The following is a 17,571-nucleotide window of genomic DNA, read 5'->3' on the forward strand; positions in this document are numbered from 1 at the left end:
ATGCCATTGGCCTTCTTGGCAACAACGGCACACTGTTAACTAGTATCCAGCTTCTCGTCCACTGTAACCCCTAGATCCTTTTCTGCAGAACTGCTGCCTAGCCATTCAGTCCCTAGTCTGTAGTGGTGCATGGGATTCTTCCGTCCTAAGTGCAGGACTCTGCACTTGTCCTTGTTGAACCTCATCAGATTTCTTTTGGCCCAATCCTCTAATTTGTCTAGGTCCCTCTGTATCCTATCCCTACCCTCCAGTGTATCTACCTCTCCTCCCAGTTTAGTGTCATCTGCAAACTTGCTGAGAGTGCAATCCACTCCATCCTCCAGATCATTAATGAAGATATTGAACAAAACCGGCCCAAGGACCAACCCTTGGGGCACTCCGCTTGATATTGGCTGCCAACTAGACATGAAGCCATAAATCACTACCCACTGAGCCCGACAATCTAGCCAGCTTTCTATCCACCTTGTAGTCCATTCATCCAGCCCATACTTCTTTAACTTGCTGGCAAGAATACTGTGGGAGACCATGTCAAAAGCTTTGCTAAAGTCAAGGAATAACAAGTCCACTACTTTCCCCTCATCCACAGAGCCAGTGATCTTGTCATAGAAGGCAATTAGATTAGTCAGGCATGACTTGCCCTTGGTGAATCCATGCTGACTGTTCCTGATCACTTTCCTCTCCTCTAAGTGCTTCAGAATTGATTCCTTGAGGACCTGCTCCATGATTTTTCCAGGGTCTGAGGTAAGGCTGACTGGCCTGTAGTTCCCCGGATCCTCCTTCTTCCCTTCCCTACATTAGCCTTTTTCCAGTCATCCGGGACCTCCCCTGATCGCCATGAGTTTTCAAAGATAATGGCCAATGGCTCTGCAATCACATCCGCCAACTCCTTTAGCACTCTCGGATGCAGCGCATGCAGCCCCATGGACTTGTGCTCCTCCAGCTTTTCTAAATAGTCCCGAACCACTTCTTTCTCCACAGAGGGCTGGTCACCTTCTCCCCATGCTGTGCTGCCTAGTACAGTAGTCTGGGAGCTGACCTTGTTCGTGAAGACAGAGGCAAAAAAAGCATTGAGTGTATTAGCTTTTTCCACATCCTCTGTCACTAGGTTGCCTCCCTCATTCAGTAAGGGGCCCACACTTTCCTTCACTTTCTTCTTGTTGCTAACATACCTGAAGAAACCCTTCTTGTTACTCTTAACATCTCTTGCTAGCTGCAACTCCAAGTGTGATTTGGCCTTCCTGATTTCACTCCTGCATGCCCGAGCAATATTTTTATATTCCTCCCTGGTCATTTGTCCAATCTTCCACTTCTTGTAAGCTTCTTTTTTGTGTTTAAGATCAGCAAGGATTTCAGTGTTAAGCCAAGGTGGTCACCTGCTATATTTACTATTCTTTCTACACATCAGGATGGTTTGTCCCTGGAACCTCAATAAGGATTCTTTAAAATACAGCCAGCTCTCCTGGACTCCTTCCCCACTCATGTTATTCTTCCAGGAGATCTTGCCCATCAGTTCCCTGAGGGAGTCAAAGTCTGCTTTTCTGAAGTCCAGGGTCCGTATTCTGCTGCTCTCCTTTCTTCCCTGTGTCAGGATCCTGAACTCGACCATCTCATGGTCACTCCCTCCCAGGTTCTCATCCACTTTTGCTTCCCCTACTAATTCTTCCCGATTTGTGAGCAGCAGGTCAAGAAGAGCTCTGCCCCTAGTTGGTTCCTCCAGCACTTGCACCAGGAAATTGTCCCCTACACTTTACAAAAACTTCCTGGATTGTCTGTGCACCGCTGTATTGCTCTCCCAGCAGATATCAGGGTGATTGAAGTCTCCCATGAGAACCAGGGGCCTGCAGTCTAGTAACTTCCGTTAGTTGCCAGAAGAAAGCCTTGTCCACCTCATCCCCCTGGTCCGGTGGTCTATAGCAGACTCCCACCACGACATCACCCTTGTTGCTCACACTTCTAAACTTAATCCAGAGACTCTCAGGTTTTTCTGCAGTGTCATACCGGAGCTCTTAGCAGTCATACTGCTCTCTTACTTACAATGCAACTCCCACACCTTTTCTTCCCTGCCTGTCCTTCCTGAACAGTTTATATCCATCCATGACAGTACTCCAGTCATGTGAGTTATCCCACCAAGTCTCTGTTATTCCAATCACATCATAATTCCTTGATTGTGCCAGGTCTTCCAGTTCTCCCTGCTTCTTTCCCAGGCTTCTTGCATTTGTGTATAGGCACTTGAGATAACTCACTGATTGTCCCTCTTTCTCAGTATGAGGCAGGAGCCTTCCCCTCTCGCGCTCTCCTGCTCGTGCTTCCTCCCGGTATCGCACTTCCCCACTTACCTCAGGGCTTTGGTCTCCTTCCCCCGGGGAACCTAGTTTAAAGCCCTCCTCACTAGGTCAGCCAGCCTGCTTGTGAAGATGCTCTTCCCTCTCTTCGTTAGGTGGAGCCCATCTCTGCCTACCACACCTCCTTCTTGGAACACCATCCCATGGTCAAAGAATCCAAAGCCTTCTCTCCGACACCACCTGCGTAGCTCTTAAACTCTTAAACTACTCATAATTACAACTTAATTAGTTTTTAAAAGCTCTGTATATTATTATTGAGAAAATGATGCCTAAATTATCTCCACTCCTTTTAAAAGATCCTTAAAACCAGAGTATAATTTCCTGTTTAAAAATTATATATACATACACAAACACACACATAAATATCAGTCTCAAAAGAAAGGAAATGGAAAGTTAAGAATGTCAGTCATTCTTAGCTGTGGAGTGTCCATAGTAACACCCACTTCTGAAAGCAGGGATTCCACTAATCTCCAGTGTGTGTTGGTTTGATAGTGCAAAGCCATGCTCAGTTTCTCAGTTTTCTTTTAATCTGTTTTAGGAAGCAAACAGTGCAGGAACCAATACTCTGAGAAAATCATTGCCTGAGGAAGTCAGGCTGTCAAATGCGATAGGCTGTTAACTTTTATTGTTTTCTGGTTTTTAGAGAGCTGTTTAAAGTACAAACTTGACCTGCTCTCTGTTTCATCAAAACCAAGACTTTTGGTTGGTGATGTAATTGGAATTCTTAACAGTGTTTTTCACAAACATTGGTTTTCCTAAGCACAGTGGATATTAGTAGGCAGGTTTCCAGTGTATGAAATCACTGATCCCTACAATTTTAAGGGTCACAAATCACAGGCCACCTTGCTGTTTGCACACTTTTGTGTTATGATAAGCCAGTTTTCACAGAACTGCTGTTTCAGTTACACAAACAAAACTAGATGGATCTCTACCCATCTCGGTCACACCTCTTCTGATTCCTTATCCTTAATAGTCTAGAGATGGATCTAAAGCCAACTCCCAGAAATGAACACCCCTGAACTTTGGAGAAGATTCTTTTCCAAACCTTGGTACTTCAGCATATCTCTAAATGTGCATGAGAAAAACGATTTAACAAAAGTTGCATTGAAGTATTTGCAGCAGGCAGAGTTAAGAGAGAATGAAGACTAGTGTTCCCTGAAATTTTCTCTCTAAAGTGCTGTCCAGTAGCAAGTGCTGCCTATTTTACTACTGCACTCCATGTTCATGGTACATGATCACAGGTGTCACCAAGCAAATTCCTTGCACACTGTGGCAAATTTAGTCCACAACATTTTTATGGCTGATTTTTCTTGGTTCTTCATCAGGTCTCTTATCATCCTGCTCCTAAATCAATCAATGTACCTACCTAATTCTTCTTATTTTGTTGGTGCCCACACTGGGCCAAATGTAGCCAATAGAATTACACAGAGGATGAACTAGATCCTGATCCCACAATTAGTTCAGCATGGGAAGATCACTGTGTTCACATGGACCCAGTTTACTTATGTTGAAAATCAGCCCACGCTGACTTAAATGGGGCTCTGTATGGGAGGGAGTGCAGAGGTGCTGCCTGCAGGGAGCTCACTGCAGGATCAGGCACTTGGATGGTAGCTATAGGGCCCACTTCTCTCCTGTCTGGGAGCTTGTGTAGTAATTTACACATGTGAAGTGTGGGTATAAAACCCTACCAAATCAGAGTGGTAGTGTTGTCCATCCACTTTGTACTGGTGCTAATACTACATGGAGCAGGGCAAAGGAGAATCAGGCCCTTAGTGGTTTTACAACCACTCTGAAAAGATGTAAATAATTACACGAGGTGCAAGTAGGGAACAAGCCTGCCACCTGTATATTTGTGTCAAAGATACTTTACTTAGCTTTCCCTATGTTACAAGTGATATTGGCCCCAGGCCTGATATCAGTTCTACCCAGTTACATCCAGAATAGAAAATCAGTGGAGCTACTCTGATGTATATGAGATAAGATTCTGACCTAAACTATGTGCTCAGAATCTTCTTGTGAAAGTTGCTTGTGTGATGAGGGGGCAGGCAAATCTTGAGAAATGAAGAGGAGAGAATACATGGAATTAGAAACAACTGTTCTGGTCCTTGGTAAATAAGCTTATACCTATAGTATAAAAAAATAATATTTAGTCTTCTTTAAAAAGGACTAGGAATAGTAGGAAATATGCAAATTTAATAAGGAGAAAATCCTTTTTCAGCTGCAGTAGATGTTAATTCTTTATCATGGCTGTAGCCTCACAGCTGGTTGGCAAAATGCATGTCTTCAATTCGGCTGCACTTTACCAAAAGGTTTGGTACATATTTCATTTAAACTGCCAATGTTCTGCCTCATCAACTCTCCATCTCTTTTCAGTTCTCCTCTGAAAATATATCTTTTGGTCCTTGCCCTTCAGTTTTTCTTCGGCTATGATTTATTATTTAACCCTGAAAAGTGTTTTGAGACACAGTTTGTATAAAAGACTTTATACAGAATAAAGTCGTAGCATATTGCATTGCACATCTTGTTTATCGCTTCAGGTATAGATTATTTTTTCTCACATAAGTCAACAAATACTATACTAACCATCTCAGCATACTTCCTAAATAACACGTCCAGCTTCTCTTCTGGCGTACTCAGCTTGCTCAAGCTTTGCATCAGCAGCGTGGCTTCCTTCCCTTAAAAAAAAAGAAACAGAGGATTGATGAGACAGCAGTTAGTATATGGTATGCTGTTAGGAAATAGGCTGTTTGATGTGTTAATCTAAAAGAATCAGTTTGAAATGAAACCTCTTGGTATGAGAGGAATAATTTTCACCTTGTTTGTTTTTCTTTTTTTTTAAAGAAAGACATGAACAGAGCCTGCTGATCATAAACATTTCTAGAACTTGATCTCATTCTAGAACTTGGTCCTGAACAGTTTTCTAGCTATAGGTGTAGATTTTTCAAAAGCACACTTAGGTGCCTAAATTCCATTGAAAGTCGATGGGAGTTAATTGCCTTTGAAAATCTGCCGGGATCCTAGTTTTCTATAATACAAAAACCAAAATTCTCCAGTAAGAAACCATAAAAATCTGCATTTTTCTAGAATTAAAATGAAAAGCTGAACTTTAGTTTTCCTAGCAACAATATATATAGGTATCAGTTAAACACAATGTTTTATTGATATATTTACAACGTTTAAGAGTTTGAAGCCTACCAGTGCCATCAATCATTATAATAAAATAAAATTAATAGAATGATCCAGTCAGTGTTTCTTTACTATTGTCGATTGCCCTGCTGTTTCAGCCTCTTGTTTTCATTTCTTTTCATTGATTGCTTAGCGCTTTCCATGTGTCCTACAATTATCTGCCTTTTAATATACAGCCGTGCTGCATAAAGTTCAGAAGAGCCCATTACCATCCACATGAAATTTGTCCTTGCCAAACTCAGTGACATGATTTAGGGTGATTTTTAATGTTTTTGGCATCCTTTCTTACCCACGTCTGGAAGCTGAAGTGAAATTTGAGACGCACTAAAGCACGAACCCCCTATACGCAACGGAGTAACCTTTATTCGCGGAAGCAGTTTATTGGAGTATGTTTAGCTGTGCAAATTTAAAGTGCATTCAAAAATCAACCACAAGGTGGGGAGGTTGCACGCATTGAATAAATGACATTGGTATTTTCAATAAAATTTAGTTAATAGTTAATATATTTTTTATTTTTTCACAAACTTTAAAACCTAAAGATCCTCCTGTAAAAACCCAAATTCTGCATTTTTCTGCATTTTTTCCATGACAAACGAATTTCTAGGATCCCTGCTCATGAACAATTTTTATTCAATACTTTTTAGTAAAGTGATTGGGTTATATGCACAGTACTACCCTAGAGATTTCTGGGCCAGACTCTTTGTATGGTGCAGAAGGGCTGGATTCTGGCTGTAACATATAAGAATTCCCTCAGCAGGTGGATACTCTTAGCTGGTGCTGTGTCATCCTCTTTGCCTAGTATAGGGGGCATGCTGGTGCTGGGAAAGCTCATGCTGGGGGCCTGCTGAAGTGAGGGAGGGACAGGGTAGGATTGTAAGCCATTATGCTGATCATCTGTGACCACATGCCATTAGCATAGATGGAAGCAGCCCCCAGGCTACTCTATCGAGGACCAGTGCAGACTTGCCCATGCATTCAGGTAGCCACATCTGGCTCCCTGATCCCATGTGGAATCTCAGATGCAAGAGAGAATCTGGCCCTATATCTTTAATGCACTGTACATACATTGCCAGACTTAAACCCACACCCACCCTTGAGGTGGACAACTAAATACTTTATACCCACCTTTGTAACACCAATATTCTGGTATTGTTTGGGGACAATTTTGACCATTGGTATAAATTAGAGCAGCATTAGTGCTGCTCTAACTTACATCCAGCCTGCAAAAGGTCCCTTCGGGGTTGTGTGCAGTTGAGCATAGTTGGAGCATAGTATGCTGTGGTCATGGCCCCTTCTGTTCCCACAATACTCTTCCTATTCCATAGGCTGTGAGGGGAGCTAATTTACCAGCTTTACACCAGCTGGATACCTTTTTAACTCCGGGTGTACTCCCTGTAGGAAAAGTCCACTGTTTTCGCCCTCATACACCACAATAGCAGCCATGACCCTTTGCATGCAAATTAGGTGCAAGTGGACAACTCTGATCTGATAGTGCTTTACACTCACTTTGCACAGGTATTCTCAATCTCATGTGCATGCAGTCACAATTGGCAATCGCATTCTCTATTGGTTGTGTTGATGGTTTTGTTATGGACTGACATTGGATTTGAATTCCTGGGAAGCTCAGAGACTTGAGGACAAGCTATGTCTCTATGAGCTGAGGGTGGATGGGTATGTCTATGATATACTGGCTAAACTGTTATGTGATTATACTGCTCTCTAGTGGCTGGCCCACAGAAATCTAAAAGCCATGATAGCAGGAAGAACTAGCAGAGACTTTTGTTTAGCTCAAATAATAGAACCCTGTGTCTTGGAACTGAGGGTCCTGATTTCTATGCCCAGGGAGTTGTCTGCATATATGTAATACATGGATTTGTTACATATTTTTGCATCAATTCCAAAAGCTTATTGGGTAAAACATCACACAGAAATCTGCATGCCTTGCAGTTTGACTTTGCAACTGGTTCTGCAATTTTTCTCATGACTAATCCTCATAGTGTCGCAACAAACACTTTGTCATTATTATTGATAAGCTGTTTCAAAGAAGTTGGGGAGGAGAGATTTGTTGAAGTATAAGCTAATGATCAGATTTTCCTTTTCTGAAGGTACACCTAATAGGAGAGGGAGATTTTTGGTAGCCCAGAGCCCAGTAACATGCCTGGACCACTGCCTGCAGCTGGAATACCACTTGTTATGCTCATTGCTGAAAACAGCTAGAAAGGCTGTTTCTGAGATCTTAGCACAACTAACTGACCAGAAGGGCAGAGGGAAGTGAGTGACCACGAGGAGTAAAGATGGCCCTGTGCCATCCTGACTTGAGCTTTTTGCTGAAGCAAGACGGAAAGTCTGGCAATAGTTAACTATGGTTATGTGAAATACAGCTGGTTAACGGTTGGAAAATTCCCTGCCTGACAGGCTGGAGAACTCCACACTTAACTTCTGCTCAACAGGTTTTTTGATGAACAAGCCATGGTAATACTAACAAAGGATATAAAAAAAGGAAGCGATCTGAGCTCAGTGGACACTTGTTCACTTGGGACACTTTGGACATTTCTTGGACACCTCTCAAGTTCCCCTGCAGATGGAAGGTGGGCTACTGGAAGTCTACAGATATCCTCTGAAGACCTTCAACCCTCAATCTGGGGTTAATTTGGGGTGCTCTGCTAACCTGTGTAAGTGCTGGAGACTAAATAAAGTAGAAGCTTTGAGTGAAAGCACTTTTGTTTGTCTGCTTGCATCAACAATCTATCGGCCAGACGTTCTGTGTCCCCACTGATTTATTGCCACTGCCTCGCAAAGAGTAAAGTTACCGAGAACTTTGGATTCAGCAAAACACCGGGTAACACCTCTCTCCCCAGCATATTCTCCAACCCACAACTTCCAAACTGCATTGACTAGGAGAAAAAAGTGCTAGTTGGGTGGCACAATATTGTATAATATTCTCCTGAGTGTCCGTGTCATTAAAAGGCTCAACATCTGATGCAGCCTAAACTTATTTCTTGGATAATTATGTAAAACCTATGTAACTAGATAAAGTTTGCAACAACAGTCACACTTCTCCACACGTTTCAGAGTAACAGCCGTGTTAGTCTGTATTCGCAAAAAGAAAAGGAGTACTTGTGGCACCTTAGAGACTAACCAGTTTGAGCATAAGCTTTCGTGAGCTACAGCTCACTTCATCGGATGCATACTGTGGAAAGTGTAGAAGATCTTTTTATACACACAAAGCATGAAAAAATACCTCCCCCCACCCCACTCTCCTGCTGGTAATAGCTTATCTAAAGTGATCACTCTCCTTACAATGTGCATGATAATCAAGTTGGGCCATTTCCAGCACAAATCCAGGTTTTCTCCCTTCCCCCCCCCCCACACAAACCCACTTCTCCACACGTAACCAGAAAATTCTTACTATCAATGACCAATAGAGATTTAATGTGGGATTCAACATAGATCAGAGTGTTTCTTTTTTCTGTTTTAAGCAATGACTCATAGAAGGGCTGCATTTCAGTTACATAAATACTTGCCTAGCCCTTTCAGGATTTTCTTTTCCAGTTTTTGCTCCTTATTTATGCTGGATTCCTTTGCTCCCGAGGCATCCCCGGTAGCTATCTGCTCTTTCTCGCTCTCGTCATTTGCATCGTCATAGTCTCCTTCCTCGTTATTGAATGATTCTCCCTTCTCAGGCCTGTCAGTTCCTTCAGCAGCTCTCTCTTTCTCCACTAGACTAGCAGCAGACCCATAGGTTTTAATAATGTCCTCCAGCTGTCGGCTCAGCTCTTCAGATATGTCACAAACTGTTGTTTCAGGCTGAACACTTGTTTCATTCTCTGGGGGTTGGGGTTTGGGAGAGGATTTCTCACAGTCTTGTTTCTCAAGGCCATTCTGATTAGGTGATGTTGAAGTGCTATTTGCAGGAGGGAGTGCTTGGTGTTCAGGTTTGAGATCAGTGGACTGGTTATTCTCCATACTTGGAGTAGTACCTAGTAGCACACAAATGTAAGTTTAACATTAACAAATTAATGTAGCCATCTAATAGTACACAAATATCACACAACACACTAGTGGTTTTGTCTAGGTTACAGGGGAATGTGCTTTTCTGTTACTTGATAAATATGTTATGTAAAAAACTTTAGCATCTGAGGCAATTTATCCCCAGTGAAAAAAAGCAAATTTTATACATTAAAAATGGAAAATGCCCACATAAAACTAACATTAAAAAAATCCTTATCCCCATTGCCAGTGATACCACAGATGATTAAACCAGATATTATCTAATTTACTGTGTTTTCTGAGTGTACTGTATGCCACTTGTTTTATTTCTTGCATTTTTTCCCCAGCTGACTGAGGCAGCTTCACTTTACACCAGAGGTTCCCAAACTGTGGGGTGCCCCTCTGGGGGTGGGGCAAGGAGGAACATTCGGGATGGTGCAGCGGGGCCCAGGCCATCTCCCAAGGGGGGGCAGGGAGGGAGAGCCACCCAGCCCTGCTCCCAGCTCTGCTCTGGCCCCACCCCTGGCCTTGGCCCCCCCACCACAGCTCAGCTGTGGCTCCGTACCCAGCTCCGTTTCCGGCCCTGGCCCCACCCCCAGCCTTGGGCCCTGGCCATGGCTCCATTCCTGGCTCCGGGGTGGGGTGGGGGACACGCATAGGATTAAGGGGGGGCATGATCCTGAAAAGTTAGGGGACCATTGCTTTAGACTTTAACCAGTTTCACTTTCTAGTTCAGACTCATTGTGGCACAATGTGTCGTACCTTCAGTTAGCAACACTGAAGAGAAATATTTAAATCTAAAACTGCTATGTAACTGTACAGCATCTAGTATGGTGGGGCCCATCGGCACTACCACAATAAACCAAATAATTAATAACAAAATAAACTTCTGCAAAATGCTATTCTCATATTTAATTAGTACTGCTAACTGTGTGCTTGGCACTGTACAAAACATAGAAAAAGACAGAATCCCAGCATCATAACATTATTTCATGATGCTTCACTGGTTACGCAAGAGATGAATCTGGTACACTCTGTGTTGCCCTCCTCCTTGTAAAGCTAAACAAATAAAACCCATAATATTTCTCATCCACAGTCACTAGTTTAAATTATGCTGTGCGTTAATCCTCCTTTATGTTCCCCAAACCCTGAGGTCTGGACTCTGCGTGAAGGCTGCTCTAACTTAAACAGGAGCCTGGGACCATTCTAGCAACAGGGGTCATTGGGGCATAAAGATGTCTTGGCCACACCCTGAAGGCTGGGGTCCTGGAGGGGGTGTGGTGTAAGAGCTAATACTTTGAGTCTATGCCATTCAGAGATACAGTTTAAACAAGGGAAATCCTCAGGGAATAAGTTGAGTTGACTTTACTGCTACTTTGCACTCCTGAAGTGGTGCAAACCGGTAGGATTAGATCCCAGAATTGGTTCCTGATACTAGAACTAGTTCACACTGCCCTTGGATTTCTCTCTTTCAGTCTTGTCATATGTCTTATTTGTTGTTGTCCCCTTTAGTGATAGCACAGGTCACACATCTGGTAAGACATAAAGCCCCAGAGTGTCTAGTAAATAAGAATTCTTTGTCTGCTTTTAATCCAATATGTAAGATCAATGCTGTCTTATCCTGGGAAGATGAGCTTGCTTTCACAATAAATAGGGCCCTATCAAATTCACAGTTCATTTTGTTCAATTTCATGGCCCCTGGTCTTAAAATTGATCAGTTTCATGATTTCAGATGTTTACATCTGAAATTTCAGGGTGTTGTAACCATGGGGGTCCTAATTCAAAAGAGGATTGGGGTGGGGGCAAAACTGTTGTGGGGGGGTTCCTGGATTGCCATATTAACTTCTGTGCTGCAGTTGCAGAGTTTCCCACAGCTGGAGGAGGCTCCCAGAGGTGGAGGTAGGTCCGATCTCCCCAGTGCTGCAGGGAATGCCCCAACTGGGGGCTCCTAGCTGCTACTCAGGGCCAGTGGTGGATTAACGCATGGGCCCATGGGGCCCGTACCCAGGGGCCCCAGACAACTTGAAAAATGGGTGCCCCAGCCCTGGCAGGAGCCACGGGGTGGAAGCCCTGAGCCCAGGCAGGAGGGGGAATGGGAGTCCCAAACCACGGCAGGAGCTGCAGGCGGCGGCAGCAACCCCCAGCCTGTGTGCCCTGACCCTGGGCAGGAGCTGCAGGGGGGTGGCAGCCCTGAGCCCTGGCTGGAGCCTGGGTGGCCCCCCAGCCTTGGTAGGAGCTATGGTGGTGTGGGGGGGAAGAGCAGCTCCGAACTGCAGCAGGAGCTGCAGGTGGCGGCAGCTGCCCCCAGCCCAGGTGCCCCAAGCCAGAGCAAGAGCTGCGGGGGGCGGCAGCCCGGAGCCCAGCTCTGTGGCTGTTGCAGCGCAGAAATCAGGGCAGTACACCCTCACTGCTGTGCCTGCCTGTGGAGGTGGGTCTGATCTCCCTCTGATAACAGCCGTGCAGGGGAAGGACAAGTCCAGTCCCTCCCCAGCCCGGCTGATTTCGGAGAGATCAGATTTCGTGGGGAAGAGCTTATTTCGCAGTCCGTGACATGTTTTTCATGGCTGTGAAATTGGTAGGGCCCTCACAACAAAGCAATATGACAAAACTGAGAAATGGTTTAAAGAAGAAATTTAGTTTTGATCAATTGCTCTGTACTCTCTGCAGTGTCCAAGTTGCTGCTGTTTTAAAAGGCAGCGTATGATGAGAGATGTGCAATGTATTTGTAATACATGACTCTGCATATCAAACTCCTACCAGTCAAATTGATCTTGGGTATTAAATGTTAATATTCAGAAGTCCGGCTACTTACAGATAAGAGAGTCAACCTTCTATAGCCTATCACGTCCTCCAGCAATTAATTGTGGGCATAACACTGGGAATCTTTGGGGGAAGACCCTTCAAAATGTTGGCCTACAGACTTGTTCCTACAGTCCTTGCATAGGCAAAACTCTCATTGGCTTTAGTGGGAATAAAAAGGGAAGGAGGATCCTGGAAACTACAGCCCAGTCAGCCTCACCTTAGTCCCTGGAAAAATCATGGAGTAGGTCCTCAAGGAATCAATTCTGAAGCACTTAGAGGAGAGGAAAGTGATCAGGAACAGTCAGCATGGATTCACCAAGGGCAAGTCATGCCTGACTAATCTAATTGCCTTCTATGATGAGATCACTGGCTTTGTGGGTGAGGGGAAAGCAGTGGACGTGTTGTTCCTTGACTTTAGCAAAGCTTTTGACACGGTCTCCCACAGTATTCTTGCCAGCAAGTTAAAGAAGTATGGGCTGGATGAATGGACGATAAGGTGGATAGAAAGCTGGCTAGATTGTCAGGCTCAATGGGTAGTGATCAATGGCTCCATGTCTAGTTGGCTGCCGGTATCAAGTGGAGTGCCCCAAGGGTCGGTCCTCGGGCCGGTTTTGTTCAATATCTTCATTAATGATCTGGAGGATGGTGTGGATTGCACCCTTAGCAAGTTTGCAGATGACACTAAACTGGGAGGAGAGGTAGATATGCTGGAGGGTAGGGATAGGATACAGAGGGACCTAGACAAATTAGAGGATTGGGCCAAAAGAAATCTGATGAGGTTCAACAAGAACAAGTGCAGAGTCCTGCACTTAGGACGGAAGAATCCCATGCACCGCTACAGACTAGGGACCGAATGGCTAGGCAGCCGTTCTGCAGAAAAGGATCTAGGGGTTACAGTGGACAAGAAGCTGGATATGAGTCAACAGTGTGCCGTTGTTGCCAAGAAGGCCAATGGCATTTTGGGCTGTATAAGTAGGGGCATTGCCAACAGATCGAGGGACGTGATCGTTCCCCTCTATTCGACATTGGTGAGGCCTCATCTGGAGTACTGTGTCCAGTTTTGGGACCCACACTACAAGAAGGATGTGGAAAAATTGGAGGGCAACAAAAATGATTAGGGGACTGGAACACATGACTTATGAGGAGAGGCTGAGGGAACTGGGATTGTTTAGTCTGTGGAAGAGAAGAATGAGAGGGGTTTGATAGCTGCTTTCAACTACCTGAGAGGGGGTTCCAAAGAGGATAGACTGTTCTCAGTGGTAGCTGATGACAGAATGAGGAGTAATGGTCTCAAGTTGCAGTGGGGGAGGTCTAGGTTGGATATTGGGAAAAACTTTGGGAAAGTTGGGAAAACATAAGTTGTCAGACCTTTTCACTAAGAGGGTGGTGAAACACTAGAATACATTACCTAGGGAGGTGGTGAAATCTCCTTCCTTTGAAGTTTTTAAGGTCAGGCTTGACAAAGCCCTGGCTGGGATGATTTAGTTGGGGATTGGTCCTGCTTTGAGCAGGGGGTCGGACTAGATGACCTCGTGAGGTCTCTTCCAACCCTGATATTCTATGATTCTATGTTGCCTGTGCAAAGACGGCAGTGCCTGGTCCTACGGACAATGCTATCATATCATATCATATCTCTGCTGCTTTGTCACTACTGTAGTCAGTACCCCTGTGTGAAATTAGTTTAAAATGTTACCATTCTGATTTGATAGCATTTTGTGCCTAATTTACTTAGAAAAATTAGGCCCAGCATAAGTGATTTATCCAAACAATTCCTGTTCGCATTAATATATTTGTCTAGCCTAGAGTTTGTGGTCCTATTTTAACTTGAGTCCATCGATTGCCAATTATTCAAATTAACTGCCATGATTATAAATGCTAGTCTGGATGCTCTACAAATGTTTGTTCCAGAATACAAACATTTGTGAAGTGTTTAGATTAGCATTTACAATTGTGGTCATTAATTTGAATTAATTGGCAATAAATGAACTAGAGTTAAAACAGGACCACAAACTCTAATCTAGGCAAACCCAGTGTGAAATTCATAACTAACATTCTATAACATATAACCTTAAATGTGCTACAGTTGCTCAATGGTACCACACGTTAGGTCATATCTGGTTATAACAGACACATGAATATGTTAATATTACCCCTTGAAATATCTGTTCCACCTTGTGTTCAGCTGTGATACTCTGAGTATTGTTCCCAGGCCTGAAGAAGAGCTCTGCGTAAGCTTGGAAGCTTGTCTCTCTCACCCACACAAGTTGGTCCAATAAAAGATATTACCTCACCCACCTTGTCATTCCCTGCAGAGTAACCTGGCATTGCATCAGGAATCCTTCCTCATCAGGCCATAAAGCAGTTATAGAATCACTCTGGGTGGAATCCACAACAGGATTTAGGCATTGCAATGCTGAGAGTCACAGTGCTTAGAAAATCACATGAACAACAGGCGATCCACAAAGTCAAGTTAGGTGTTTGGACTTGGCTCCAATACAGTGAATGGGGAGAGATAGGTGCCTAAGAGTGGGATTCACAAAAGCCAGCATGCTAAGAGGGGAGCTGCCTAAGCTAGCGGATGGCAGATACTGATATGCTGAGCCCAATCCCTTTCTCAGAGATAGGTGCTGGGAGGTGCCAAGCTCTGCGAGCGATCCATGAATGGGAATCCCTCTCCTGGCTTAGGTGCCTGTGTAGTTTCCCGAGGAAATGAGTTAGGTGCCTGCCTCACACCACACAAAACGGCCAGAGGTGGTAAGGCCCAACTTAAAATTTTTAGCTCAGTGGTTAGCACACTCACCTGGGATCTGAGCGACCCAGGTTCAGATCCCACTCCTGCCAGGTAGAGGGGGAGAAAGGATTGAAACTGGAGTCTCCCACCTAAGAAAATGCACTATAGATATTCTAATGTCAGGCTCTCTCCTGTTGAAGCTGTTGTACTCTGGATTAAATAATGACAGACCGATTGGGTCAGAGAAAGAGAGTGGGACTGACTCTGTAGTCCACTGGTGAGGGCACCCACCTAGGGGGCAGGAGACTCTAGGTCAAATCCCCTTGCTTCAGTCACTCTTCCATTATTCAGCCAGAATAGAACAGTTTCAACAGGAGAGCTGAGACTCAGCTCAGAATGTCTCACAGCTCAGTAGTTAGCGCACACACCTGAGAGATGGGAGGGCCCCCGTTCCAATCCTTCTCCCCCTGCCATGGGGGAGGGAACTGAATCTGGGTCTCTCCCATCCCAGGTGAGTGGTCTAACGACTGGGATAAAAGTTATAAGGTGGGCACAACTACCTCTGCTATTTTGAATGGGGCCTGATCTGGTAGGTGCCCTCTTAGTCTGCCCACTGGATCAGGCCCGTTGGGTGAGCGAGGCAGCGGAAGTCTGTCTTCTCCTGGTTTGTGAATCACTCTGGGGCTGAGGCGGGAGACAGGTGGCCGGATGCTTAGATCAAGGTTGTAGTGTGCATGCACAGAGGCAGAAATGTAGGTGCTGAAGGAATTTTTACTTTGAAAAACTTCGGCACCCAATGAGTTTGGAGGGTAGGAGTTTTATGGATCACAATGGGGGACTTAAGTGCCTAAAAATGGGACTTGGTGGCCTAAATCTGGGTTTAGGCACCTAAGTGGATTCCACTCTCGGTGAATACTACAACTGCCTCATGGCTGTGGTAGTTCCCATATGGGCTGCCCCCTATTCTGTGGTGAGGGGGAGGAGGAATGGGCAATGAATCTGTCCATTCATGAATCTATGAGCCCTGCCTTGTTCCCCAATTTGGTTGCATGCTGGAGCTTAGGAATCATGGAACTGCACTGTGTCCCTGGGACCAGAGCCATTTGGGCCTGTCTACACAGCAAAGAAAAACCCGTGGCTGGTCCATGCCAGACAACTCGAACTCACAGGGTTAGGGCTGGGGGCTGTTTCATTGCTGTGTAGACTTCTGGGCTGGAGCCCATTGCTGTCTACACAGCAATGAAACAGCCCTGCAAGCCCAAGTAGACTCGCATGGGTCAGCTGTGGGTTTGTCTTTGCTGTGTAAACCTACCCTTTGTGCCTTCAGGGGGGCAAAGTTTTGTTGGTGGGAATGTCGGTTAGGACACTGGAATTATCCTCTAATATTCCTTTTCAAAACAAATGTAACAAGACTTTAACTTCCACTGGAGATAACACCCCACTTTAACAGCCAGTCCAACTTCTAATATTGCAGTCAGCCCATGCACTGTTGGGGAAATTCGAACATACAATCTGTTTAGCCTGAAGGGAGAGAGAAACTGTGGATCCCCGTTGGATAATCCCAAGACTGTCAGTGTTGTCATATGTTGTTTGTTTGGATCTAAAATACAGCATCCTTTTAAATGTTTTCTTACAGTGACCCTTAACATCTCACTTTCAGGTCTCTACGTTTACTTTAAAGGCCAATTAGTCCCAAAATAGAAAAGGAGAGTGCCCTGATTTAGCAGTATTGTGATAATAGTATTCTTCTACTGCTGGAAAAAATAGTCACCCATGCAGTACAGACGCTCTGCAACCTTGTTACATTCTGCACTTAGGAAATACTGGTCTATTATGAACAGCCACAAAAATAAATGTTTTTTTTTTCTGTAAACAACGTAAGTCCTTTAAAGTGGGGATGGGGGTTATTAAAAGTGTCATTTTCTCTGCCACAAGTATTTCTTTATCATTCCCCTCTTTCAGTTTGCACTGCAAGAAGGGTTGCAAACACTTGTCTATATTTAGTTCTTGCCTTCTCTTGTAGCAGGCAGAAAGACACATGGCATCTGCTTTGCAGCCAGAAGCTATTTTAAGCACTTCTAAAATGGGTAATGGTATTTAGCACTTTATTCCTGAAATTCATTAAAAATCATCAGTAAAGCAGAGTCTTCAACATGATTAAACCAAACAGCATGTGTTGATCAAAACTAAAGTGTTATCTTGAAATGAACTCAGCCTTAAACTAGCAGCAAAACTTAAAGCAGTAAATGTCAAACTCCGGCAAGTCCCATGTCAGATGAGCTCTGATTATCCACAGACAAATTGATGTGCCTTGTATTATCCTAAACCCTTCATATTCCTTCAAAAACAATAATAAACCTGACATGACTAATTATGTAACAGGTATCAAGGATTTGGCATTTATCTACAACTTCTAGGACAAAGATCAGCAAAGTAACTGGATGCTGCAGGACACACACCCACAGAAGAATAGTAGGAAACCAGACCCAGAAATTTTACTAGATGACCTGCTTTACGTCT

At 44.3% G+C, this 17,571-nt stretch overlaps 1 protein-coding gene across 1 annotated transcript in view; it reads right to left on the reverse strand.

Annotated features, from left to right (window-relative positions):
• TXLNB (taxilin beta) overlaps nucleotides 1–17,571 on the reverse strand; it is a 57,136-nt gene that overhangs the window by 39,108 nt on the left and 457 nt on the right. The window contains exons 2-3 of the mRNA XM_074948526.1: nucleotides 9,053–9,508; nucleotides 4,926–5,017 (exon numbers count right to left, since the gene is read on the reverse strand). Of these exons, the coding sequence (XP_074804627.1) occupies nucleotides 4,926–5,017; nucleotides 9,053–9,494 (534 nt within the window). The 5' untranslated portion in view covers nucleotides 9,495–9,508. The remainder of the gene's footprint in view (nucleotides 1–4,925; nucleotides 5,018–9,052; nucleotides 9,509–17,571) is intronic.

Source organism: Natator depressus, chromosome 3, assembly GCF_965152275.1.
Source record: "Natator depressus isolate rNatDep1 chromosome 3, rNatDep2.hap1, whole genome shotgun sequence".
Taxonomy (NCBI): domain Eukaryota; kingdom Metazoa; phylum Chordata; order Testudines; family Cheloniidae; genus Natator; species Natator depressus.